The sequence below is a fragment of the Corythoichthys intestinalis genome, chromosome 17, assembly GCF_030265065.1.
Source record: "Corythoichthys intestinalis isolate RoL2023-P3 chromosome 17, ASM3026506v1, whole genome shotgun sequence".
In the NCBI taxonomy this organism is placed as follows: domain Eukaryota; kingdom Metazoa; phylum Chordata; class Actinopteri; order Syngnathiformes; family Syngnathidae; genus Corythoichthys; species Corythoichthys intestinalis.
The window spans coordinates 6965950-6992614 of NC_080411.1; the positions used below are offsets into that span (position 1 = coordinate 6965950).

The 26665-nt window shown below is 38.2% G+C and overlaps 1 protein-coding gene across 1 annotated transcript; it reads right to left on the bottom strand.

The window, feature by feature from the left end:
* Positions 1–295: 295 nt before the first annotated feature.
* Positions 296–20443, bottom strand: LOC130905491 (long-chain fatty acid transport protein 6). The gene is made up of 10 exons (XM_057818966.1): positions 19927–20443; positions 19631–19834; positions 15468–15626; positions 11039–11163; positions 9722–9916; positions 9521–9611; positions 9232–9430; positions 6378–6475; positions 1761–1891; positions 296–1687 (listed from the first exon to the last, which is right to left on the bottom strand). The coding sequence occupies exons 1-10, from the start codon at positions 20402–20404 to the stop codon at positions 1511–1513; spliced, it is 1857 nt and encodes a 618-aa protein (XP_057674949.1). The 5' UTR covers positions 20405–20443; the 3' UTR covers positions 296–1510.
* Positions 20444–26665: the final 6222 nt, after the last annotated feature.

The following is a 26665-nucleotide window of genomic DNA, read 5'->3' on the forward strand; positions in this document are numbered from 1 at the left end:
TGTCTCCTAAATGCCCTCCAAATGACCTGATACGACCAGAACATGTCCCCCAAATGACCTGATATAACCAAGACACATTCCCCAAAATGTCTCCAAATGACCAGATATGACCAGGACATGTCCCTGAAATGTCCCCAAATGACCTGCACATCTCCCCCAAATGTCCTCAAATGACCTGATATGACTAGGACATGTCCCTGAAATGTCCCCAAATGACCTGGACATATCCCCCAAATGACCTGATATGACCAGGACATGTCTCCTAAATGCCCCCCAAATAACCTGATATGACCAGAACATGTCCCCCAAATGTCCCCAAATGACCTGATATAACCAAGACACATCCCCCAAAATGTCTCCAAATGACCAGATATGACCAGGACATGTCCCTGAAATGTCCCCAAATGACCTGGACATGTCCCCCAAATGTCCTCAAATGACCTGATATGACTAGGACATGTCCCCAAAATGCCCGCAAATGACCTGATATGACCAGGACATGTCCCCCAAATGTCCCCGAATGACCTGATATGACCAGGACATGTCCCCCAAATATCCCCAAATGACCTGATATGATCAGGATATGTCCCCCAAATGACTTGATATGGCCAGGACATGTCCACAAATCAACAAGACCTGATATTGTCCCTGAAATGTCCCCAAATCAGCCTGGGCAGGGCCAAGATCTGTATCTCCCCACAGCAAAGCCCCATAGTAATTTCGCCATAAATTGCAGTTTCTAGCATCGTAATGAAGTTAAACTTGAGGCAGAATCGTACAACAGAGTAGTCAAGTGGTGCGTCAGTCTCTGTAGGACCCAACTTAGTCATTTTGATAGTAGGATAATATGGACACATGTGTTCCTTAATTAAAAGGCTTATATCAGGCTTTTAATTTTTAGCAGCTCTAGACATACATGTTTTTTTGGTCCAACATTACTCTTTCAACATTTTGGGTTGCCAACCCGTCCTAGGGTCAATACTGTGACCCCAAAGATTTTTCTCTTAATTGTCCATAAACAGTAGTGAGATAAAAGGCCTTCTTAATGTCCTGCCCATAGTGATTCAAATACCTTAATCTGTCCCTATTTTTGATTTAAACTGTCAATTTCTTCAGACATTCAAAACAAGGCGAGCAGTAAATGAAAAGTATTTATTTCCTTTTATAAGGAAAAAAAATGACACTTCTATAACCAGAATATACAGTGTGTATATTTTATGCTGTAAAGGTGTGTTGGTGCACGTGTGTGTGTTAGTCAAAAGGAATGAGTTGGCTATTGCATAGTATTACCTTCTGAATTTCATACATGTTAGAGTTTCTACCTGTGGAGCAATAACTGCTGTCATGCAGAGAATTAGGATATTTTTAAATTATTAAACAAACATAAATATTCTCTTGTTTAGTGCCATGCACATCACAAATATAATGCATTGCTACTTACCTTTTAATATCTGATTAATTACCATTCCCTAATGTGACATTATTAGTTATCAGGTCATTCTCTCATATACTATAGTTTGATTTTTCCACACACAATGTCCTCGTATAAAGATACATTGAGGAGGAGATAGTCTTTCTGCGTGATATCTAAGAAATAGATATGGTCCTGCGTGATCTCTGGGTTGAATCCTTCCTGGACCAACTTGCCCTTCTGTTGCTTGAAAGTTTCTGTCATATCCAGAGAGGGCTGAAAACAAAGATTTAACCAGTGAAAATCTGTAAAAACAACATCTAATGTTGGGAAGGGAACATACTTGTACCTGAATTCTGAGAAACCACGGCCAAGCATACGCTGGAAGAGTTTCAACCAAGTGGCAGTAAAGTTTGGGGCCATGTAATGTGTGCTCCTCTTTTAAAACAATAGCAGCCATGCCTATTCGACCTTCATATCCTGTAAACAATATCGCGACAAAAACAAAAAAAGAGCAAAATTGGAGAATGGTTTACTTTACTTATTGATGTGCTGTTGGGTATACTTGTAGCACAAGTACACACAATTACACATGCTTGTACAGTGGTGTGAAAAAGTATCTGAACCTTTTGTAATTTCTCACATTTTTGGATAAAACTACCATCAAATGTGATCTGCTCTTTTGTCAAAATCACAAAGATGAAAAAACAATGTCTGCTTTAACTAAAACCACCCCAAAATGTATAGGTTTTCATATTTTAATGAGGATAGCATGCAAACAATGACAAAAGGGGCAAAAATAACTACGTGAACCCTCTGCCTAATGAGACTTAAAGAGCAATTGAAACAATTTTTTACCAAACAATTTAAGTCAGGTGTGTGCCCAATTAAAGATGAGTGGTTTTAAGTTTCTCTAAAAGTCTGGATGTTCATTCATCTACAGTCAGAGAAGTTGTCTACAAATGGAGAGAGTTTGGCACTGTTTCTCCTGTCCCAAGAAGTGGCTGTCCACCAAAGATGACGCCAGGAGTTCAGTGCAGAATACTCAGAGGTAAAAAAGAACCCAAGAGTGTCTGGTAAAGACTTACAGAAATTACTGGCACATTCCAATATCTATGTGCACACATCAACTATATGTAAAACCATGGCCAAGAATGGTGTTCATGGAAGGACTACACGGAGGAAGCCACTGCTGTCTTAAAAAAAACATTGTTGCTCATTTAATGTTCGCAAAAAGGCACTTGGACACTCCACAGAAGTTTTGGCAAAATATTTTGTGGACTGATGAAACCAAAGTTGAATTGTTTGGGAGTAACACACAACGTCACGTGTGGAGGAAAAATGGAACAGCTCACCAACATCAACACCTCATCCTCACCGTGAAGCATGGTGGAGGGAGCATCATGATTTGGGGCTGTTTTGCTTCCTGAGGGCCTGGACAACTTGCAATCATTAATGGAAGAATGAATTTAAAAATTTATCAGGATGTTTTGCAGGAAAACCTGAGGCCGTCTGTCAGACAGTTGAAGCCAAAAAGAGAACGGATGCTGCAACAAGACAATGTTCCAAAACACAGAAGTAAGCCAACTTCAGAATGGTTTCAAAAGAACGAAATACAGTATAGTACAGTACAGTATAGTTCTGGAGTGTCCAAGTCAAAGTCCAGACTTGAACCCCATTGAGATGCTGTGGCATGACCTAAAGACAGCGATTCCTGCCAGACATCCCAGGAATCTGACTGAAATACAGCAGTTTTGGCGTGAAGAATGGGCCAAGATTAGTCCTGATCGATGTGCCAGACTGATCTGCAGTTACAGGAAGCGTCTGGTTGAAGTTATTGCTGGCAAAGGCAGCCCACAAAATATTAAATGTGATGGTTCACTTACTTATTTTTCCCCCTTCTGTCATTGTTTGCATACTATCCTCATTAAAATATGAAAACCTAAAAATGTTTGGGTGGTTTTAGTTAAAGCAGACGCAGTTTTTTTCATCTGTGTGATTTTGACAAAGATCAGATTTGATGGTGATTTGAAGCAGAAATGTGAGAAATTCCAAAAGGTTCATACCACTGCAGTACAAGTACACATGCTTGTGGTAGAAGTACACTCAAGTACACGTACATGCAGGACACGTACTACACGTAGTACATGTACACAGCAGATTTTATCACTTTTTCTGTTAACCCATGATAAAGTCATAAAAGAACCAAACTTCATGAATGTTTTTTTGTGACAAAGAAGTATCTGTTCCAATCACTCTATCGGAGAAAAATCAGAGTTGTAGAAATAACTGGAAACTCAAGAGATCCATGACATTATGTTCTTCACAAGTGTATGTAAACTTTTGACCACAACTGTATATCTGATTTTCTCAGGCATAAGGTTCATCAGCACATCCCTTATCCAACGCGACGTTGTGGGTGGGGCAGCCTCCTTCCACCTCAAAAGAACCAAACGTCGCGCCAAAAAGGTGGTAAAAGCAATAGCCTTACACCCCCAAGTAGGCAGCCACAGACTCTCCGGTAAAACTCCAAATATTGATATTAAAGGATCAGGAGTGATTCCGACCCCCAACACTAGGGAGAAGGCTTCAAAAATACCCTTCCAAAATATTTCTAAGCTCGGACATAACCAAAACATATGGATCAGTGTTGCATCCGCCAGCTTAAACCTATCACACAAAGGGCTGATTTCTGGAAAGATTCTGGACAATCTTACCTTAGAATAGTGTACCCGATGTACTACCTTAAATTGAATCAGAGCATGACGAGCGCACATAGATGAATTATGTACCCTACCCAAAACCTTAGACCACAGTCCCTCTCCGATTGGTGTTTGAAGATCCCGTGCCCACTGGTCTTTGATTCTTGATAAGGACGAAGCTACCATATGAGAAATTAGATTTAAAATGCGCTTAATTCCCCCTTTCTCTGTCGGATCTAAAGACATAACATCATCTAAAACTGTTGTAGGAGGTTTATTTGGGAAAAGCGGTATGATACTCTTAACAAAGCTTCTAAGTTGCAGATATCGAAAATGATGAGAGTTAGGAATATTACATCTTTGGACTAGCTGTACGAAAGAGGAAAAAATATCATCCACAAAAAGGTCATTTAAACGTGTAACACCCAGGCTGGACCACAAATGAAAGGCTTTATCGACTGTTGAGGGTACCAAAAAAATGATTCGACGCCACTGGGCTAAAAAGGCAAGTACCAACTACACCATTTTTTTTCCTAAATTGAGATAGTATCCGAAGGGAGTGAGATAATACTGGGTTATTGATATTATATTTACAGTGCCTTGCAAAAGTATTCGGCCCCCTTGAACCTTGCAACCTTTCGCCACATTTCAGGCTTCAAACATAAAGATATAAAATTTTAATTTTTTGTCAAGAATCAACAACAGGTGGGACGCAATCGTGAAGTGGAACAACATTTATTGGATAATTTAAACTTTTTTAACAAATAAACTGAAAAGTGGGGCGTGCAATATTATTCGGCCCCCTTGCGTTAATACTTTGTAGCGCCACCTTTTGCTCCAATTACAGCTGCAAGTCGCTTGGGGTATGTTTCTATCAGTTTTGCACATTGAGAGACTGACATTCTTGCCCATTCTTCCTTGCAAAACAGCTCGAGCTCAGTGAGGTTGGATGGAGAGTGTTTGTGAACAGCAGTCTTCAGCTCTTTCCACAGATTCTCGATTGGATTCAGGTCTGGACTTTGACTTGGCCATTCTAACACCTGGATACGTTTATTTTTGAACCATTCCATTGTAGATTTGGCTTTATGTTTTGGATCATTGTCCTGCTGGAAGATAAATCTCCGTCCCAGTCTCAGGTCTTGTGCAGATACCAACAGGTTTTCTTCCAGAATGTTCCTGTATTTGGCTGCATCCATCTTCCCGTCAATTTTAACCATCTTCCCTGTCCCTGCTGAAGAAAAGCAGGCCCAAACCATGATGCTGCCACCACCATGTTTGACAGTGGGGATGGCGTGTTCAGGGTGATGAGCTGTGTTGCTTTTACGCCAAACATATCGTTTTGCATTGTGGCCAAAAAGTTCAATTTTGGTTTCATCTGACCAGAGCACCTTCTTCCACATGTTTGGTGTGTCTCCCAGGTGGCTTGTGGCAAACTTTAAACGTATGGATATCTTTGAGAAATTGCTTTCTTCTTGCAACTCTTCCATAAAGGCCAGATTTGTGCAGTGTACGACTGATTGTTGTCCTATGGACAGACTCTCCCACCTCAGGTGTAGATCTCTGCAGTTCATCCAGAGTGATCATGGGCCTCTTGGCTGCATCTCTGATCAGTTTTCTACTTGTTTGAGAAGAAAGTTTGGAAGGACGGCCGGGTCTTGGTAGATTTGCAGTGGTCTGATGCGCCTTCCATTTCAATACGATGGCTTGCACAGTGCTCCTTGAGATGTTTAAAGCTTGGGAAATCTTTTTGTATCCAAATCCGGCTTTAAACTTCTCCACAACAGTATCTCGGACCTGCCTGGTGTGTTCCTTGGTTTTCATAATGCTCTCTGCACTTTAAACAGAATCCTGAGACTATCACAGAGCAGGTGCATTTATACGGAGACTTGATTACACACAGGTGGATTCTAATTATCATCATCGGTCATTTAGGACAACACTGGATAACTCAGAGATCCTCACTGAACTTCTGGAGTGAGTTTGCTGCACTGAAAGTAAAGGGGCCGAATAATATTGCACGCCCCACTTTTCAGTTTTTTATTTGTTAAAAAAGTTTTAATTATCCAATAAATGTTGTTCCACTTCACGATTGTGTCCCACTTGTTGTTGATTCTTGACAAAAAAATTAAATTTCATATCTTTATGTTTGAAGCCTGAAATGTGGCGAAAGGTTGCAAGATTCAAATATATGGAAAAGAAACTCATTTTGGAATGATCTGAATTTAACGTTCAGCATGTATTACAGAACAACAATGTTACAGTACCTGGTACACTGACTCCATAAACATTGGCCTCTTGAATAAAATCGAGAAGACATAAAACCTCTGAAACTTCCATGGTGGATACGTTTTCTCCTTTCCACCTGTATAATCAACAAATGTATTTTATTTTCATGATTATTAACACTCTTATTAATCCAATTTCCTCACACACTGGTGGACCCAATCAACACAATTAATTAATTAGTGATAAACATTTCTGGAAAACAAAATATCAATACACATACAGTGCTGGCCAAAAGTTTTGGCACCCCTGCAATTCTGTCAGATAATGCTCAATTTCTCCCTGAAAATGATTGCAATTACAAATGCTTTGGTTGTAATATCTTTGTTTATTTTGCTTGCAATGAAAAAACACAAACGAAAATGATTTTTTTTTTAAATCATTAGCATTATACAAAAAAACTCAAAAAATGGGCCAGACAAAAGTATTGGCACCCTTTGAAAGCTCATGTGATGCTTCTCTAATTTGTTCAATTAACAGCACCTGTTACTTACCTGTGGCACATAACAGGTGGTGGCAATAACTAAATCACTCTTGCAGCCAGTTAAAATGGATTAAAGTTGACTCAACCTCTGTCCTGTGTCCTTGTGTGTACCACATTGAGCATGGAGAAAAGAAAGAAGACCAAAGAACTGTCTGAGGACTTGAGAAGCAAAATTTTGAGGAAGCATGGGCAAACTCAAGGCTGCAAGTCCATCTCCAAAGATGAAAAATTCCAGCAGAGCATTCCAGCAGGGCATTGTAAGACCAGAGGCGTGTCAAGGATCCCCGGGGGCCCCAGGCAACAAGCAACATGGGGCCCTTCGAGCGTGTGCAAGTAAGGGGGACAGCTGGACTTGGAGCAATAGCATATTAAATAAAAGTATGGTAACGCCTCAGTCTAATGGAGCGCTTTTTAGGACACTCAAAGTGCCCGGCTTCTACTACATTAAGACATAAAACTACAGTAACATAGCACACTCACCACTGTCTTGCTTCCTTTTCTCCTCTTCTGCTTTTTTTCCCTTCTTTTGTCGCTTCCAGAAGGATAACTTCTCTTCATTTTGGATATACGCCAATTTAAAAAAGCCAAATCGCCGCTCACTCTCACTCTGAGTCACATAAGGGGGGGGTAGTGTACAGCGAGTGAAGGGGCCCCTTCAGGTAACTCAGACACAAGCAGTAAAGCTGCGTGTGCTAAATCTGTTGGCCCTCTGGGGGCCCTAAGCAATTGCCTGGTTTGCCAAATGGGACACAACGCCTCTGTGTAAGACACTCATTGATGGATATTGGAAGTGGTTGTTCATACTTATTTTGTCTAAAGGTTGTGCTACCAAGTATTGGGCTGAGGGTGGCAATACCTTTGTCCGGCCCATTTTGGGAGTTTTGTGTAAAATGATAATGATTAAAAAAAAAATTTTCTCTTTTGTGTTTTTTCATTGCAAGCAAAATAAATGAAGTTATAACTACCAAAGCATTTGTAATTGCAATCATTTTCTGTGAGAAATTGATCATTATTCCGAAGAATTGGGTGCCAATACTTTTGGCCAGCAGTGTAACTTTTGAATTACAAGTGAACTGAAGCCTATTCCTGGATAAATACAAACTACCATTAACATTAATGCTCGATGAACTGAAGATATATATATATATATATATATATATATGGCGGAAAACACAGCCAAGACTGAAAAAGCAGTTTCTGCTCTTGCTCCCCTCTTTAAAAGAAACTGCTGTATTTTAAACCAAAACAACTGTTGTGTTTCATAGAACAAAATGTCTATATGCTGCCATAGCAGATTCATGGCGCATTAAGCCCCCGAACTATTTTTAATTTGTCCTTTTACCCTGGAAACCCCTGTTTATAGACGTCGCGCAACCACTTCTGTTTCAACCCAGCCATAAAACGAAGGTAATTAATTATATTTATTATTCACAATGTTTGTCATTTTTAGCTTAGAATCATTAATTGATGTCTACAATTTTGTTCAAAAAAAAAAAGGAAAAAAAAAACGACTTTAAAAATTCATTCACTAGCATATTTTAAACTTTTAAGAAATTACTTCACAATGAAAAAATTGGTGTCTGTAAAAAAGTCACGGATATCTACCTCATAACTATTGCTTGATTGTATTTTTTTGTTACTGTCGCATTTTCTCTGATATGTTAGATGATAAATAATCGATCCAAACAAAGAAAAGTTGAAAAAAAAACGTTTAAAAGGGTAAATATATGAAAAAGAAAATCTCAACCACTCCTTGATGTCTGCGATTTCTGCATCGCGACCCTTGTTATATTACCATGTTTCACCCATAAAATCCTCAAAAAATCCAGCTGTAGCCATTCACAGCTGTGTCTTGACACTCAGTGATACATGCCACATGGAGTTTTTGGATCGAAACAACGCAATAATATCTCGTTAAAGTCATGGCGTCTGTAATTCTGCTCTCGCGTGCGCTCACCTCCAGATAGGGTTTTGCTGTTTAAATTTTTTTTTTTTTTTTTAATGCCCTCATGTTCAAAATTTTCTTCCCCCAGAAAATTGAGATTTTAAGCTTTCCAATTATGTATCACACATGCATATAGGACAATTTTGAAAGTTGGCCAAATTGGCCAAATTGGGGGTCTCAGAGCGGAACTTCAAGTCAAGTTTTTTCCGCCATATATATATAGCAGTAAGAAAAATGAATGAATGAATGAATGAGTTCCCCTCTCAAAAGGATACCATTAAAGGGCGGATATATACACCATTCTAAAGTGTGTTCTGCCTCTCCAGCCCAGCTACAACTCCTGTTAATTTTAAGATAGAAAATGAATGCATGGTTCGATAGAAAAGTCCTCAATGTTGACCTTTACCTGAAAGTATCTCCAATGCGGTCACGGAAGTAAAGAAATTCTCTTTGGTCTTGAAGCAGGAGGTCTCCAGTGTTGAAATAGACATCACCTTTGATAAACACATCCTTGATCAACTTCTTTTCAGACTGAATCTTATTTCCAGCATATCCCAAGAACGGATTCATCGCTGTAATAGGAGCGACCAGGATACCAGCTTCACCTGTTCAATGAAAGCACTCAAGGGTGATGTGTTCTTAACAAAATCAATTTGAGCATTAATGTCACAGAGGTGCACAGATTTCGGATTTACCCATCTGTGCTTGTTCACATCTTCCGGACAGTGTTCGGTAAGCTTCATATGTTTGTGGGTCATATCTCAGGAGTTTAAATGGTGTCGAAAGCTGCAGGAGCAGATATGTTTACTGATGGAAGCTTTTCTTGAGGGTCTTCCTTCATGACATTGAATATGAGAAACATAAAGAGTCAGAGAATGTTTTTTTTTTGTCCTGACCTTGTTGAAATAGCTTGCTCTGCCAATGGGTCCAACCTCATCTGTGTAGTTAAGGAAGCCGATGCTGGCCTCAGTTAAACCATACCCTTCTCGGACCTTGACTGTACTAAAACGCTTGGTGAATGCCTTCCACACATCGGACCGAAGGCCGCTTCCAGCTGCAAGCCAAACACTGTGACTATTCTCTTCTGGAACCTGCATAGAGCGCATTATTACAATTAGAGGGAAATATTGAACAAATTACAGCATATCAAACGTTTAAGAGAATATGCCTGACCGACGTCTTTCACCAAAATGTTATTCATTCAGTCTAAAAAATACCGTAATTTTCGGACTATAAGCTGCTACTTTTTTCCTTCATTTTGATACCTGTGGCTTGTAGTCCAGTGCGGCTTATTATTTGATTTTTTTAGGTAACACTTTATTTGACAGCTCTGTCATAAGACTGTCATAAGATCATCAAAATTATGACATGACATTATCATGGACATTACTGAATGCTTATGTCATTAAGTGTCATTTGGCAAATTATGTCACTAACTCAATTTTTGTCCATCTTGGATCTTTTGCATCCATTCAAAAGTGTGATCATTTGCCGGATAACACTTAATGACATCTGTTATAAGCATTCATGAATGCTCAGGACAGAGACATGTCATAATTGTGGTTGTGTAATGACAGTCTTATGGCACCACTGTCAAATAAAGTGTTAGCAAATACCATAACTAGCAATTGATGAAACAATTGGAACAGTAACTGAATAAATATTTAGCACAGAACAGGATTTTTGATTGTTATTTACATCTGTAGTGCTGCAATGCATGCTAAGAGGCATGTTGGATGACAACAGTCAACAGCAGGTGGCAGCAGAGGTTGACCGTCTCCCCCAAGGGAGCAGTGATGGCCAAATGAAGCATCTTGAAGCAATAAAGCTTTGCACTAATTAGTTCAAAGTTTAATGATGGTTCATTTGATCTTATGACAGTCGTATGATGCCGCTGTCAAATAAGGTTGTACCGGTTAATATCTTTTGGTGTAAATATCCCATGATACAGTGACGACAGCTGCGGCTTATAGTCCAGTGCGGCTTATCTATGAACAAATGCCGTTTTCGTGCCAAATTTGGTGGGCTGCGGCTTATAGTCAGGTGCGCCTTATAGTGCGAAAATTAGGGTATATATATTTTTTTATCTGAATAAGTTGCTGATAGCTGAAATAATCTTCACAGCTACAAATAACATGTTACTGAACATACTGTAAAACATCATGAGGAAATTTGAAAAATGAGGGTGAAGTGTTTTTAAAATGTCATCTTACCATAGGACGGTTGACCAAATATCGACAAAGCTCTCCTATGTATTGCACCACTGTCACATTGTATTTCACGCAGTCCTTCCAAAATTGACTGGCTGAAAACTTCTTCTTTAAGGCACACGTTGCACCTTGATCCAAATGAAGAAAACAGGATGCAGACAAACAGCATCAGTCTTGTCCAAGAAACTATTAGTACTGTAGCTCATATGATTGCGCATTCAATACATCAGACATCGATCCATGCATTTTTTCTACTGCTTGTGCTCATTTGGGTCGTGGATGAACTGGAGTAAATCCAAATATGGGACAATCCCAGAGAAAACCCGCACAAGCACAGGAAAAACACAAAGTGGGTAGTAGCACATTACGTACAGTGGGGCAAATAAGTATTTAGTCAACCACCAATTGTGCAAGTTCTCCTACTTGAAAAGATTAGAGAGGCCTGTAATTGTCAACATGGGTAAACCTCAACCATAAGAGACAGAATGTGGAAAAGAAACCCAGAAAATCACATTGTTTGATTTTTAAAGAATTTATTTCCAAATTAGAGTGGAAAATAAGTATTTGGTCACCTACAAACAAGCAAGATTTCTGGCTGTCAAAGAGGTTTAACTTCTTCTAACGAGGTCTAACGACTCATTACCTGCATTAATGGCACCTGTTTTAACTCATTATCGGTATAAAAGACACCTGCCCACGACCTCAGTCAGTCACACTCCAAACTCCACTATGGCCAAGACCAAAGAGCTGTCGAAGGACATCAGAGACAAAATTGAAGACCTGCACCAGGCTGGGAAGACTGAATCTCCAATTGGTAAAACGTTTGGTCTAAGGAAATCAACTATGGGAGCAATTATTAGAAAATGGAAGACATACAAGACCACTGATAATCCCCTCGATCTGGGGCTCCATGCAAGATCTCACCCCGTGGCGTCAAAATGATAACAAGAACGGTGAGCAAAAATCCCAGAACCACACGGGGGGACCTAGTGAATGACTTACAGAGAGCTGGGACCACAGTAACAAAGGCTACTATCAGTAACACAATGCACCGTCAGGGACTCAAATCCTGCACTGCCAGACGTGTCCCCCTGCTGAAGAAAGTACACGTCCAGGTCCGTTTGCGATTCGCTAGAGAGCATTTGGATGATCCAGAAGAGGACTGGGAGAATGTGTTATGGTCAGATGAAACCAAAAGAGAACTTTTTGGTAGAAACACAGGTTCTTGTGTTTGGAGGAGAAAGAATACTGAATTGCATCCGAAGAACACCATACCCACTGTGAAGCATGGGGGTGGAAACATCATGCTTTGGGGCTGTTTATCTGCAAAGGGACCAGGATGACTGATTTGTGTAAAGGAAAGAATGAATGGGGCCATGTATGGAGAGGTTCTGAGTGAATATCTCCCTTCATCAGCAGGGGCATTGAAGATGAGACGAGGCTTGGTCTTTCAGCATGACAATGATCCCAAACACACAGCCAAGGCAACAAAGCAGTGGCTTCGTAAGAAGGATTTCAAGGTCCTGGAGTGACCTAGCCAGTCTCCAGACAGAGCTCAACCCCATAGAAAATCTGTAGAGGGAGTTGAAAGTCCGTGTTGCCCAACGACAGCCCCAAAACATCACTGCTCTAGAGGAGATCTGCATGGAGGAATGGGCCAAGATACTGGCAAAAGCTTGTGAAGAGTTACTGAAAACGTTTGGCCTCCGTTATTGCCAACAAAGGGTACATAACAAAGTATTGAGATGAACTTTTGGTATTGAACAAATACTTATTTCCCACCAGGATTTGCAAATAAATTCTTTAAAAATCAAACAATGTGATTTTCTGGGGTTTTTTTCCACATTCTGTCTCTCATGGCTGAGGTTTACCCATGTTGACAGTTACAGGCCTCTCTAATATTTTCAAGTGGGAGAACTTCCACGATTAGTGGTTGACTAAATACTTATTTGCCCCACTGTATACTCCGTTACATTTACTTGAGTAACTTTTTTGAGAAAAACGTACTTCAAAGAGTAGTTTTACGACACCATAATTTTTAGTTTTACTAGAGTATATTTGGTGGAAGTCCGATACAGCGGCTCACAGTACCGATTATTTGACGATATGGCGATACATGGGTCAGGAAATCATTCAACAACATTCTGCAACTTATAAACAGAAAAACAAGTTCTTTTCATCATTCTTCTGTGAATTGGCATGAGCTTATCACTAGTAGATGTTCAGTCCATTTAGCGCTGCAATGATTAATCGATTAACTTGAGTAATTCGATTAGAAAAAAAAAATTCAAATCAAATTTTGCTGCTTTGAATATTCGGTCAATTAGAGTGACGTTGTAATGCTTTGTTTTAAAAGTGTTTATATTTAGTTTTATTAATTTGGGTTGATACACTGCCCTCTAGTGGCAAAGTGAATATAATTCATAATTCATTTAACGTGGCTGAATCCAGCTCCCTATTAGGACCAGCATAAGCTAATATGTTTTTTATGCATTCGTACTTTAGTTTACAGGTATATTTAGCTGTTTTTTGTGGGAATATGTGTTTGAATGATTTGTTGAGTTAAAAAGTTAGCATTTTATAGCATTTAAGCTAGCAGACTTTTGTTGTGCAAGTTAGCCAATTCTTTTTTTTTCTACTTAGAGTCCCATTTATTTATCATTATTATTATTAAATATTGATAACCTTTTAGGAAACAAAATATCATGATATATCACAATTTCGATATATTGTCACACCTCTAGTAACAATACAGTCACACGACCACAGACAAGCCTGCAGTCAACGGTCCTATGATCACGCCTGCCTTTTCAATCACGTGGCATCTTTTAAGCGACGTAAGAAAAAAACTATTTATCGAGCATTTCTGCCAACGTGACTCGAAAGCGCAGATTTTAAACTCCCTCCCAGTTTTTATTTGGCACCGATAGACCATGGAAAACAGGAGATACAATCATTTTAATTTGAGGGTAGGAAATGTTTTCTCCACTAGAGGGCACTCATGCTCTTTGGACAGGTGATGTTTCATTTCTGTAGATTTTTCTACTCAAAACTTGATGACTTTTGTGTCTTTAGGGGGGCTAACATTGTCCATGTAATAGGTACAGTAAAATAATAGTTCATATAGATGACGTTGTGCTGAGAAAAAAAATCTGACATTTTAAGTAGAGATGTCCCGATTGATCGGCATCCCGGTCGATCGGGTCCGATCACGTCATTTTCAAAGTATCGTAATCGGCAAAAAAATATCGGACATGCCTTTTTAAATTTTTTTTTTTTTTAATTAAATCGTTTTCTAATTGTATTTAACGTGACAGACATAATATATTACACTCATCCAGAGTCTTTAGTTTAGGCTTAAGGTAGGGTTATCAAATTTATCCCTTTCACGGCAGTAATTAATTTTTTTAAAAAAATTTTATCACGCAATTAACGCATGCGCTGCACGACCCACTCACACATTGTGCCGTTCTGTCTGTAACGGCGACGTTTTACCTCTATAAATCGAGCTAAAAGGCAGCGTAAAATGAGTAGAATGAATTTTGGCATACTTTGGAGCCTTTAATTGGCTAAAGCCTTTCAATCCCTTTCCCTACAATCAGAAATATCATGGGAAGCAGTGTGGATAAGAAAGGTAGCAATTGATCTTTTTCTTAACACCCTATGTTATTTCTCAACACAGAGAAGATATATCAATTGGTACCACTATGCACAGTCATGGTTGCACTTCCCATCATGCATTTGGGCAGAACCCTTAAATGGCTACAGTATCATTTACTGAAAGCTCAACAAATACACTAGTTGGCAATATTTTGTCACAATATACAAAGTCACATTTATCCTTTAAGAATTACAAGTCTTTCTATCCGTGGATCCCTCTCACAGAAAGAATGTTAATAATATAAATGCCATCTTGAGGATTTATTGTCATAATAAACAAATACAGTACTTACATACTGTATGTTGAATGTATATATTCGTCCGAATTTTATTCATTTTTTTCTTAATGCATTGCCAAAATGTATATGATTGGGAAAAATTATCGGGAATGATTGGAATTGAATCGGGAGCAAAAAAAAAAAAAAACATGATCGGAACAACCCTAATTTTAAGCAGTTACCCCCAATGTAACTCATTACTTGAGTAGTCTTTTCACTGAATAAAATTTTACTTGCACTTGATTAAATTTTTTGGATGACTACTTTTACCTGAGCAGAACTATTTTTGAAGTACCGCTACTCTTTTTTTGGGTAAAATTTTTGGGCTGCTCTACCCAGTTCTGCAAACGCCACACAGGCCCAAATTCAACTTCTAATGTAATTTTTCTTGCACATGACAACAACAGAAGCATACTATGCATGTACAGGCATGCAATGAGAAATTCTAGAGTGCGAGTGTTCTCCTTTGCTTCCTGGTCCTCGGTTGTGCTTACCAAGCTGGATGCATCCGCCAATGCCTAACAGGGAAGCAGACATATGGTAGAGAGGAAGGGTGATGTAGATGACGTCATCAGATGTAGCGCCACACATGTGAAGGAATGCCATACTCATAATGGCCTTCAAATGACCTACACGTGCAGCCTTTGGAAAACCTGCCCAATAGAGGGTGACAAATTAATGGTGGCATGAACATGTTCATTGGAATAATGCCTGATGACATTTTTGAATTGCTTCCAGTCTACGATGAGATCTGACTTGCAAAAGTATTCACACCATATTTTGGGTCAGCTTCCGTCTCCACTTAATAAAGATTTCCAATAAAATAAATATTATGTATATATATATATTAGGGCTGTCAAAATTATCGCGGACAGATTTAAATGACAGTACAGTGAAATGCCCACATTTTAATTGTGTTTTATGGAGTTTTGCCGCCCTCTGCTGGCGCTTGGGTGCGACTGATTTAACAGGGCTTCTGCACCCATGAGCATTGTGTAAGTAATTATTGACATCAACAATGGCGCGTTACTAGTTTATTTTTTGATTGAAATTTTTACATATTGTATTAAAATGAAAACATTAAGAGGGGTTTTAATATAGAATTTCTATAACTTGTACTAACATTTATCTTTTAAAAACTACAAGTCTTTCTATCCATGGATCGCTTTAACAGAATGTTAATAATGTTAATGCTATCTTGTTGATTTATTGTTATAATAAACAAATACAATCCCAATGTACCGTATGTTGAATGTATATATCCATCTTGTGTCTTATCTTTCCATTCCAATAATAATTTACAGAAAAATATGGCATATTTTATAGATGGTTTGAATTGTGATTAATTACGATTAATTAATTTTTAAGCTGAAATTAACTCGATTAAAAATTGTAATCATTTGACAGTCCTACATATATATATATATATATATATATATATATATATATATATATATATATATATATATATATATATACAGTACTGTGCAAAAGTTTTAGGCAGGACACGTATTTTTCTAATTATTAAATTTATTAGGATCATGGAAGCTTCCACTTGTGGAAAATATATACATACAGTATATCCTGTATATACATAATATAATACAAAATATACAGTACTGTGCAAAAGTTTTAGGCAGGTGGCCTGCCTAAAACTTTTGCACAGTACTGTATACATACATATTATATATATATATTAGGGCTGTCAAAATTATCGCGTTAACGAGCGGTAATTAATTTTTTAAATTAATCCCGTTAAAATATTTGACCCAATCAACGCACAAATGCCCCGCTCAAACAGATTAAAATGACAGCATACTGAAAGGTGTACTTGTTGTTTTTTTTCGGAGTTTTGCCGCCCTCTGCTGGCGCTTGGGTGCGACTGATTTTATAGGCTTCAGCACCCATGAGCATTGCGTAAGTGATTATTGACATCAACAATGGCGGGCTACTAGTTTATTTTTTGATTGAAATTTTTACAAATTTTGTTAAAATGAAAACATTAAGAGGGGTTTTAATATAGAATTTCTATAACTTGTACTAACATTTATCTTTTAAGAACTACAAGTCTTTCTATCCATGGATCGCTTTAACAGAATGTTAATAATGTTAATGCCATCTTGTTGATTTGTTGTTATAATAAACAAATACAGTCCCTATGTACCGTATGTTGAATGTATATATCCATCTTGTGTCTTATCTTTCCATTCCAACAATAATTTACAGAAAAATATGGCATATTTTATAGATGGTTTGAATTGCGATTAATTGCGATTAATTACGATTAATTAATTTTTAAGCTGAAATTAACTCGATTACAAATTTTAATCGTTTGACAACCCTAATATATATATATATATATATATTTATATATATAGTATGATAAATATAAATAAAATAAAAAGTTTTCCTTTTCCATCACATTTGCATTAAGTGAAGAACTCAATCAATTTTCATGAATTTAAACTGTAGTACTCTCGTTTCATTTAAATAACAATACTTTAAAGAATCCATTCTCTTTTTAGCTTAAACTCTCTGACAGACGGCCTCAGGTTTTCTTGCAAAACATCCTGATAAACTAATAAATTCATTCTTCCATTAGTGATTGCAAGTTGTCCAGGCCCTGAGTGAGCAAAGCAGTGCCAAATCATGATGCTCCCTCCACCATGCTTCACGGTGGGGTTGAAGTGCTGTTGTTAAAGAACTGTTCCATTTTTCTTTGACACATGACGGTGAGTGTTACTCCCAAACAATTCAACTTTGGTTTTAGCAGTCCACAAAATATGTTGCCAAAACATCTGTGGAGTGTCCAAGTGCCTTTTTGCAAACATTAAACGGCCAACAAAGTTGTCTTTTAGACAGCAGTGGCTTCCTTCATGGAGTCCTCCCATGAACACCATTCTTGGCCATACTTTTGCATATAGCTGATGTGTGCACAGGGATATTGGACTGTGCCAGTGATTTCTGTAAGTCTTTAGCAGACACTATTCTTTTTTACCTCTCTGAGTATTCTGCGCTGAAGTCTTGGCGTCATCTTAGGTGGACGGAACTTCTTGGGAGAGAAATAACAGTGCCAAACTCTCTCCATTTGTAGACAACTTCTCTGACTGTCGATTGATGAACATCCAGATTTATACAGATGGTTTTGTATCCTTTCCCAGCTTTATACAAATCAACAATCCTTGATTGCAGGTCTTCAGACAGCTCTTTTGACCAAGCCATGATGCACATCAGACAATGCTTATCAAGAAAATTCTTACCAGGTGTGTGTTTTATAGTGGGCAGGGGAGCTTTAAACCACTCATCAGTGACTGGGCAAACACCTGACTTAAATTATTTGGTAAAAATTGGTTTCAATTAAAGACGTCACGATCGATCGGGATGCCGATCACGTCATTTTCAAAGTATCGGAATTGGCAAAATAATATCGGACATGCCTTTTTTTATATATATATATATATTTTAAATTAAATCGTTTTCTAATTGTATTTAACGTTACAGACAAAATGTCTAACACTCATCCAGAGTCTTTAGTTTTAGCTTAAAGTGGGGCTATCAAATTTATCGCGTTAACGACGGTAATTTAAAAAAAATTAATTACGTTAAAATATTTAACGCAATTAACGCATGCGCTGCACAACCCACTCACGCATTGTCGTGTTCAATCTATAATCGCTCCGATTTACCTATATATACAGCTAAATGGCAGCATAAAGTAAGTAAAGTGAATTTTGGCAGTCTTTGGAGATTGGCTAAAGCCTTAAAATCCCTTTCTCAACAATTAGTAATATCGTGGGAAAGCAATGTGGGGTAGAATGGTAGTAGTTGATATTTTTCCTTACACCGTATGTTATTTCTCAACGCAGAGAAGATATATCAATTGGTACCACTACGCACAGTCATGGGTGCACTTCCCATCATGCATTTGGGCAGAACAGTTAAATGGCTACAGTATCATTTACTGAAAGCTCAACAAATACACTAGATGGCAATATTTGGTCGCAATATACAAAGTCACATTTATCCTTTAAGAATTACAAGTCTTTCTATCCGTGGATCCCTCTCACAGAAAGAATGTTAATAATGTAAATGCCATCTTGAGGATTTATTGTCATAATAAACAAATACAGTACTTATGTACTGTATGTTGAATGTATATATTCGTCCGAGTTTTATTCGTTTTTTTCTTAATGCATTGCCAAAATGTATATGATCGGGAAGAATTATCGGGAATGATGGAATGGAATTGAATCGGGAGCACAAAAAAAAAAGCAATCGGATCAGGAAATATCGGGATCGGCAGATACTCAAACTAAAACGGATCGGGAGCAAAAAAAACGATGATGATTGGAACAACCCTAGTTTCAATTGCTCTCAAAGTCTCCTTCGGCAGATGGTTCACTCACTTGTTTTTTCCCCCTTCTGTCATTGTTTGCATGCTATCCTCGTTAAAATATGAAAAGCTATAAATGTTTAATTTGGTTTTAGTTAAAGCAGACACTGTTTTTACATCTGTGTGATTTTGACAAAGCTCAGATCACATTCGATGGTGATTTTATGCATAAATGTGAGCATTTCCAAAAGATTCAGATACTTGCTTGCGCTTGTGATTTATCCACTAAAACATGAAACATTTTTGTGAAGGAATATGTAATACCTGTGGTTCCTGATGTAAATATGAAGAGGAAATTGGACATGATGTCAGTTTTAAGTGGCCCACATTGGTTTTCTGTCGACATGTTTTGCACCTTTTCGAGTGACGTGATGACACCCTTTGGAAGTGATGAGGGATGCACTGTCCAGACAGATATGTTGTCTTTCTGTAGCTCAGGTAGCATCCCCTCCAACAAACAATCCAAACCTGCATGAACAGACCCAATAACGAAGTATTTTAAGTTCACATGAGGGCAAAAAAAGTGGAGCTTATGATGAGAGTAAATGTACAATAAATACCTGAGCCCACAACAAGCATCTTGGCTCCACAGCTCTGAATGCAATGAAGCAGAGCTTTAGCTTTAATGTTGGTGTTAAGAAACGCGACTTGACATCCTAGTTTACACAGAGCCAGCCACACACAAATAAAATCCGGTTCGTTGCACATCAACAGAGCAACAATGTTTTCTTCTTTCAAAGACTTCTTCTCCCTGAATGCGTTCGCAAACTGGTTGCTTCTCCTGTCCACGTCCCGGTACGTCAGCTTTTGATTTTCGAAGATAATAAAGGGCTTGTTCGGGTTCTGACTCGCCTGGAGGAGAAAACAGTCCAGATATGTGACGATCCCACGCCGCATGCGAGCTTGCAACGACTTCCTGTAGATCCGGAGTTTCAAATAATATTTCAAATCCTCCCAAAAAAAGGGATAGCATGTTTTTTGATAGAAAAGAAGTGTTAGCAAAGCCGCTAAAATACTTGTAAACGCAATAGTTAACATCTCGGCGTGAAAATTCCACGCAAAAGTTTGACAAGCGGTAGAAATGGGCGGGGCAACGCCGTAGAGGAGCCACTGCGATTGGTTTATTACAGCGGCCAATCAGCTGCTAGTAGCGTTAAGCTTGTTAAAATGGATTCTTGATGAGTTTTTATTTTATTCTTAAAAATATTATTACGAAAGGTTTTATAGAACAACAATTGTCAACTTGGTCATAACATTAATACAAAATACTTATGTAAAGGCATATGGCACAAAGAATCAATATAGCATGAAAAAAGTACAGGTACAGTGATCCCTCGTTTTTCGCGGTTAACGGTCATGTGTCGGCTAAATGAGTCTGGAAATAATATTATAATGAATTTAACAGACCCTACAATGAGCTTTAGATTTAGTTCGAGCCTGTGGTGCCATTCGCACAAAAGTCTGTTTGTTGTGCACTGATTGCCAGTGCTTCCTTGTTGTTCTGTTTTTTTTTTTTTTCAAGTCACTTTATTATTATGTCTCCGTATGTACGGTATTCTTTTTTTTTTTTTCTTTGTTGGTGTGTGTGTGCTATGGACCCACTGTGAGATTCCGGAATAAAGATCATATATATATATATATATATATATATATATATACATATATATATATATATATATATATATATATATATATATATAATGGGGACCAGACCTCGCCGCGATTGGTGAAAAACCGCGAAGTAGCCCCACCCCACCCATTTTTATTAATTATTTTTTGTGTGTTCAATGTATTTATTCAGATTTAGCATTGGAAAGAGATGTACGTATACATACGACTTTTATTTTATCCTTTTTTTCCCCATAAAGTAAAAAAACAACAACGATAAAAACATGTATGTGTTTGGTGGAAAACACTCAGGTGACTTGAAGCTCCACTCTGAGACCCCTAATTTGACCACATTTCAAAATTGTCCTATATGCATGTGTGATACATGATTGGAAAGCTTAAAATTTCTGGGGGAAGAAAAAATTTGAACAGGAAGGCATTTAATTTTTTTTTTTTTTTTTTCAAAACAGCAAAGCCTTAATTGGAGGCGAGAGCATGAGAGAGTGTAATTAAAGACGCCATGATTTTAACAAGACATTATCGCGTACTTACCTCTTTTCGATTCAAAAACTCCATGTAGCATGTATCACCAAGTGTCAAGACACAGCTGTGAATGGCCACAGTCGGATTTTGGGGGGATTTTATGGGTGAAACATGGTGATATAACAAAGGTCGCGATGCAGAAATCGCAGACATCAAGGAGTGGTCGAGATTTTCATTTTCATATATTTACCCTTTTAAATGTTTTTTTTCCCCATTTTTTCTTTGTTTAAATCGATTATTCATCATCTAAAATAATCGAGGAAAATGCGACCGTAACAACAACAACAAAAATACAATTAAGCGATAGTTATGAGGTAGATATCCAAGACTTATTTACATACGCTAAATTTTTCATTGTGACATTATTTGTTTAAAGGTTAAAATACGGAAGTGAATATTTTTTAAAGTTAAAGTTTTTTTTTAAACTAAATATTAGACATCAATTAATGATTCTAAGCTAAAAATGACAAATATTTTGAATAATAAATATTAATTACTTAGCTTCTTTTTATGGCTAGGTTGAAACAAAAGCGGTTGCACGACGTCTGTAAACCGGGGTTTCCAGCGTAAAACGGACAAATTAAAAATAGTTTGGGGGCTTCATGCGCTTAAATCAGCTATGGCAGCATAGAGACATATTGTTCTATCAAACAAATACAGTGCCTTGCAAAAGTATTCGGCCCCCTTGAATCTTGCAACCTTTCACCACACTTCAGGCTTCAAACATAAAGATATGAAATTTAATTTTTTTGTCAAGAATCAACAACAAGTGGGACACAATCGTGAAGTGGAACAACATTTATTGGATAATTTAAACTTTTTTAACAAATAAAAAACTGAAAAGTGGGGCGTGCAATATTATTCGGCCCCTTTACTTTCAGTGCAGCAAACTCACTCCAGAAGTTCAGTGAGGATCTCTGAATGATCCAATGTTGTCCTAAATGACCGATGATGATAACTAGAATCCACCTGTGTGTAATCAAGTCTCCGTATAAATGCACCTGCTCTGTGATAGTCTCAGGGTTCTGTTTAAAGTGCAGAGAGCATTATGAAAACCAAGGAACAGACCAGGCAGGTCCGAGATACTGTTGTGGAGAAGTTTAAAGCCGGATTTGGATACAAAAAGATTTCCCAAGCTTTAAACATCTCAAGGAGCACTGTGCAAGCCATCGTATTGAAATGGAAGGAGCATCAGACCACTGCAAATCTACCAAGACCCGGCCGTCCTTCCAAACTTTCTTCTCAAACAAGTAGAAAACTGATCAGAGATGCAGCCAAGAGGCCCATGATCACTCTGGATGAACTGCAGAGATCTACAGCTGAGGTGGGAGAGTCTGTCCATAGGACAACAATCAGTCGTACACTGCACAAATCTGGCCTTTATGGAAGAGTGGCAAGAAGAAAGCCATTTCTCAAAGATATCCATAAAAAGTCTTGTTTAAAGTTTGCCACAAGCCACCTGGGAGACACACCAAACATGTGGACGAAGGTGCTCTGGTCAGATGAAACCAAAATTGAACTTTTTGGCCACAATGCAAAACGATATGTTTGGCGTAAAAGCAACACAGCTCATCACCCTGAACACACCATCCCCACTGTCAAACATGGTGGTGGCAGCATCATGGTTTGGGCCTGCTTTTCTTCAGCAGGGACAGGGAAGATGGTTAAAATTGACGGGAAGATGGATGCAGCCAAATACAGGAACATTCTGGAAGAAAACCTGTTGGTATCTGCACAAGACCTGAGACTGGGATGGGGATTTATCTTCCAACAGGACAATGATCCAAAACATAAAGCCAAATCTACAATGGACTGGTTCTAAAATAAACGTATCCAGGTGTTAGAATGGCCAAGTCAAAGTCCAGACCTGAATCCAATCGAGAATCTGTGGAAAGAGCTGAAGACTGCTGTTCCCAAACACTCTCCATCCAACCTCACTGAGCTCGAGCTGTTTTGCAAGGAAGAATGGGCAAGAATGTCAGTCTCTCGATGTGTAAAACTGATAGAAACATACCCCAAGCGACTTGCAGCTGTAATTGGAGCAAAAGGTGGCGCTACAAAGTATTAACGCAAGGGGGCCGAATAATATTGCAAGCCCCACTTTTCAGTTTTTTATTTGTTAAAAAAGTTTAAATTATCCAATAAATTTTGTTCCACTTCACGATTGTGTCCCACTTGTTGTTGATTCTTGACAAAAAATTAAAATTTTATATCTTTATGTTTGAAGCCTGAAATGTGGCGAAAGGTTGCAAGGTTCAAGGGGGCCGAATGCTTTTGCAAGGCACTGTATATATATATATATATATATATATAACGTGTGAGGCTCAGCTCAGGTAAATTTTTTTATGTTCCTTATCCAATTACTCGAATTTTCGGACTAAATAGTTCATCGATTAATCGACTACTAAAATAATCGATAGCTGCGCCCTATTTTGAATGAACGAATGTTCCCAGGGCTAAATGGATTTGGCGTCGAGCACCATCAATGGCAGCCTTAATTACCTGAGACACTATTATGGTGGAAGATTTTGGTAGCAACTCGTTGGTCCCTTTTTTTTTTTTTTTTTTTTAATTTTTTTTACTTTTTTTTTTTTTTAAACGATATCTTGATTCGTGGCAGGAGCATATCGATAACCTTTTAGGATACAAAGTATCACGATAAATCACCATTTCGATATTTTGTCACACCCCAAATTTCCACTATTGTATTAGTTTAAATTAGTGATGCACGATAATGCATTTTTCAGCCGATACCGATAACCGATAATTTCCTCCTCGTTCCAACCGATAACCGATAATGTCAAGCCGATAATTTTATTAAAGATTCATGTAAAATTTTAAAGTATACACAAGAGAAAATATTGCTGTGCAAAAATAATATTGCTCTTTTTTTTTTCAACATCAAATGTGAACAAGTAGTAGTAGTAGGAAATTCCAACATCTAAATAAAGACAGATTGTCTGACATTGTGTAATGGTAAACTTTTGGCAACAATTACTTACAGAGTAAATACATAAGTTGCACAAAAATGGCTTTAAAAGTATGCCATTCCTAAAGTATAACATTACTACACAGCAAAAACACAGCTCCTTAAGACTAGTTAAAGTCCCTTGTTTTCAGTGTAAATCTATTGGAAATAAGTTAAATTAACTGCCAGCACTTCAAGTATATTTCACTCAGATTTCTTGAAGAAAAATGGCCAGCTGAAAATAAGATTAACAGCCTTATTTTAAGCAATAAATTATTATACATAATCCTAAAAAAAAAAAAAAAAAACTTGTCAGAAATGTTCTTTATTCAAGAATATGTATGGTTCAAAACATTATTTGAAAGCAATTTTTTCTTGATTTAGGTGAAAATGACCTTATTTTTTTAGATGTTTGGGCTTAATAAGAACAAATTGCAATATTTAGTTCAAGTAAGTGGAATAATCTGGCGCATTCAACTAGTCTTCAACACTCAAACAAGATGGGGAAAATTATTTGACTAGATTTAAGAAGAATGATCTGATTAAGACGTCATAAATTTAAAGCGTACTGAATGCATTACTGACTGGATGACTTCTTTGTGTCGTTTGGTGCATGAACAATTATCAACTAACCACTGTGCCGTCATGATAAACATGGTTTGTTGACATCACCTGTGTAAATGTCCGTGGTAAAACTGATGTGATCGGCATGTCTTTCACGAAGAATCGTGGTCGTATAAACTGCATTATTTTTTCATCCAGGGATTTGGCTATCGGGTCATTTCGGGAATTTCCTCCCGCCTGTGCCCTTCAGTCCGCCCGGCTGGCAAATTAGCACCCGCGCCAGGCCTCTGTCTTGAACCGGAGTGGCGGCGGCAGCTAAGTTCGTACCGGATATCCGCCCGCCCCGGCCGGCTCGCTGCGGCGCATTCGGTGCATGGCTCTGCTCTCATCCTCTACCCGCCTAGGGCGAGGCGGCGGCGGCGGCCTGCCGGACCGGCGGGCTCCGTCGGAAGACAGCTACTTGTCAACTATCGATCTCGTGAGGTGTTTAGCCATAGATGGGAGTTTACCACTCGCTTTGGGCTGCATTCCCAAACACCCCGACTCCGGGAGGACCGCAGCGTCTCTGTGTAGTCACAAGCCCCGTAGCTTCCTTTATAGTTTATTTGTTAACAATAGCTTTAGCATTCGTGCTAGCAGCAGCCTCATATTCGTTCCAAAAATCATTGTGATGCAGTTTTAAATGGCTGCTGGGTTAGTGCTAGTGGTGTTCAATGAGGACGCTTTCTTTAGGCCTTGAGGAACTGTTTTGTAGATGGCGAGAGCATCGTTTATTTCATTTCACACACGGGAAAAGCAACGCACGCTAGTGAGAGCGCCTCAACACTGATGTGTAACACCGCCTCCTCTATGACGCCGTACTCCTAAACCCCTCCTCCCACAGGGGCTTCAGAGAGGGGAGGGGTTGAGCAGGCGGCAGTGAAGAAGTGGAGAAAACTGCTTGGTTGCGCACATTTGGAGGCTAAATCAAGTATATAATTATCGGATTGCATTATCGGTTGATTTTTTTATTATCTGTATTATCTGTGTGACGTCATAATTGCCATTATCGGCCGATAATTATCGGTAGCCGATATTATCGTGTATCTTTAGTTTAAATTTTCCACTTTATTGCTTTTCACAAACTCCACACAGAACACCAGGACATATTTCAACATCTTTTTATTTGACCAGTCCGAATCTGGCAATCGTATTGAAAGAAACATGAAGAACAGGCGACAAAAAACATGTTTCAATATACATTTTACAGAAAAAGTGTACACACCCATCTCCAAATGCCGTTTTGTGTTAAAAAAACAAGCAAAAAAGATTCCAAGTAAAATCAGTCAAAACCTTTCCCACATTAATGTGACACATAAATGGTAACGTATTTATTACCTTGGAAATTATTTGATTTTTCTCTGCTACCTGATGTCTTTGAACCTTCTTGAGGTTATTTTAAGGCACTTAAAAAGATGGCAGTTTAAAAATGTGCTTGAATATGTTGGTTAATACTGAACACCATAGCAACATTCCCAGTTATAACAGGAAATACACACACAGTGGAATTTACAGTTGAGTTATACAGATTACTGTATTACATTAACAGTGTAAAAAGTATGGAAACTAGTCATGTA

Excerpts from the sequence above, each read along its gene's own strand:
- LOC130905491 (XM_057818966.1), bottom strand. The coding sequence starts at position 20,404 with ATGTTAACTATTGCGTTTACAAGTATTTTAGCGGCTTTGCTAACACTT. Across the intron at positions 15,627-19,630 it reads ATTTACATCAGGAACCACAG|GTTTTCCAAAGGCTGCACGT; the intron begins GTATTACATATT and ends TCTATTGGGCAG. Across the intron at positions 9,431-9,520 it reads ATGTGAACAAGCACAGATGG|GTGAAGCTGGTATCCTGGTC; the intron begins GTAAATCCGAAA and ends TTCATTGAACAG.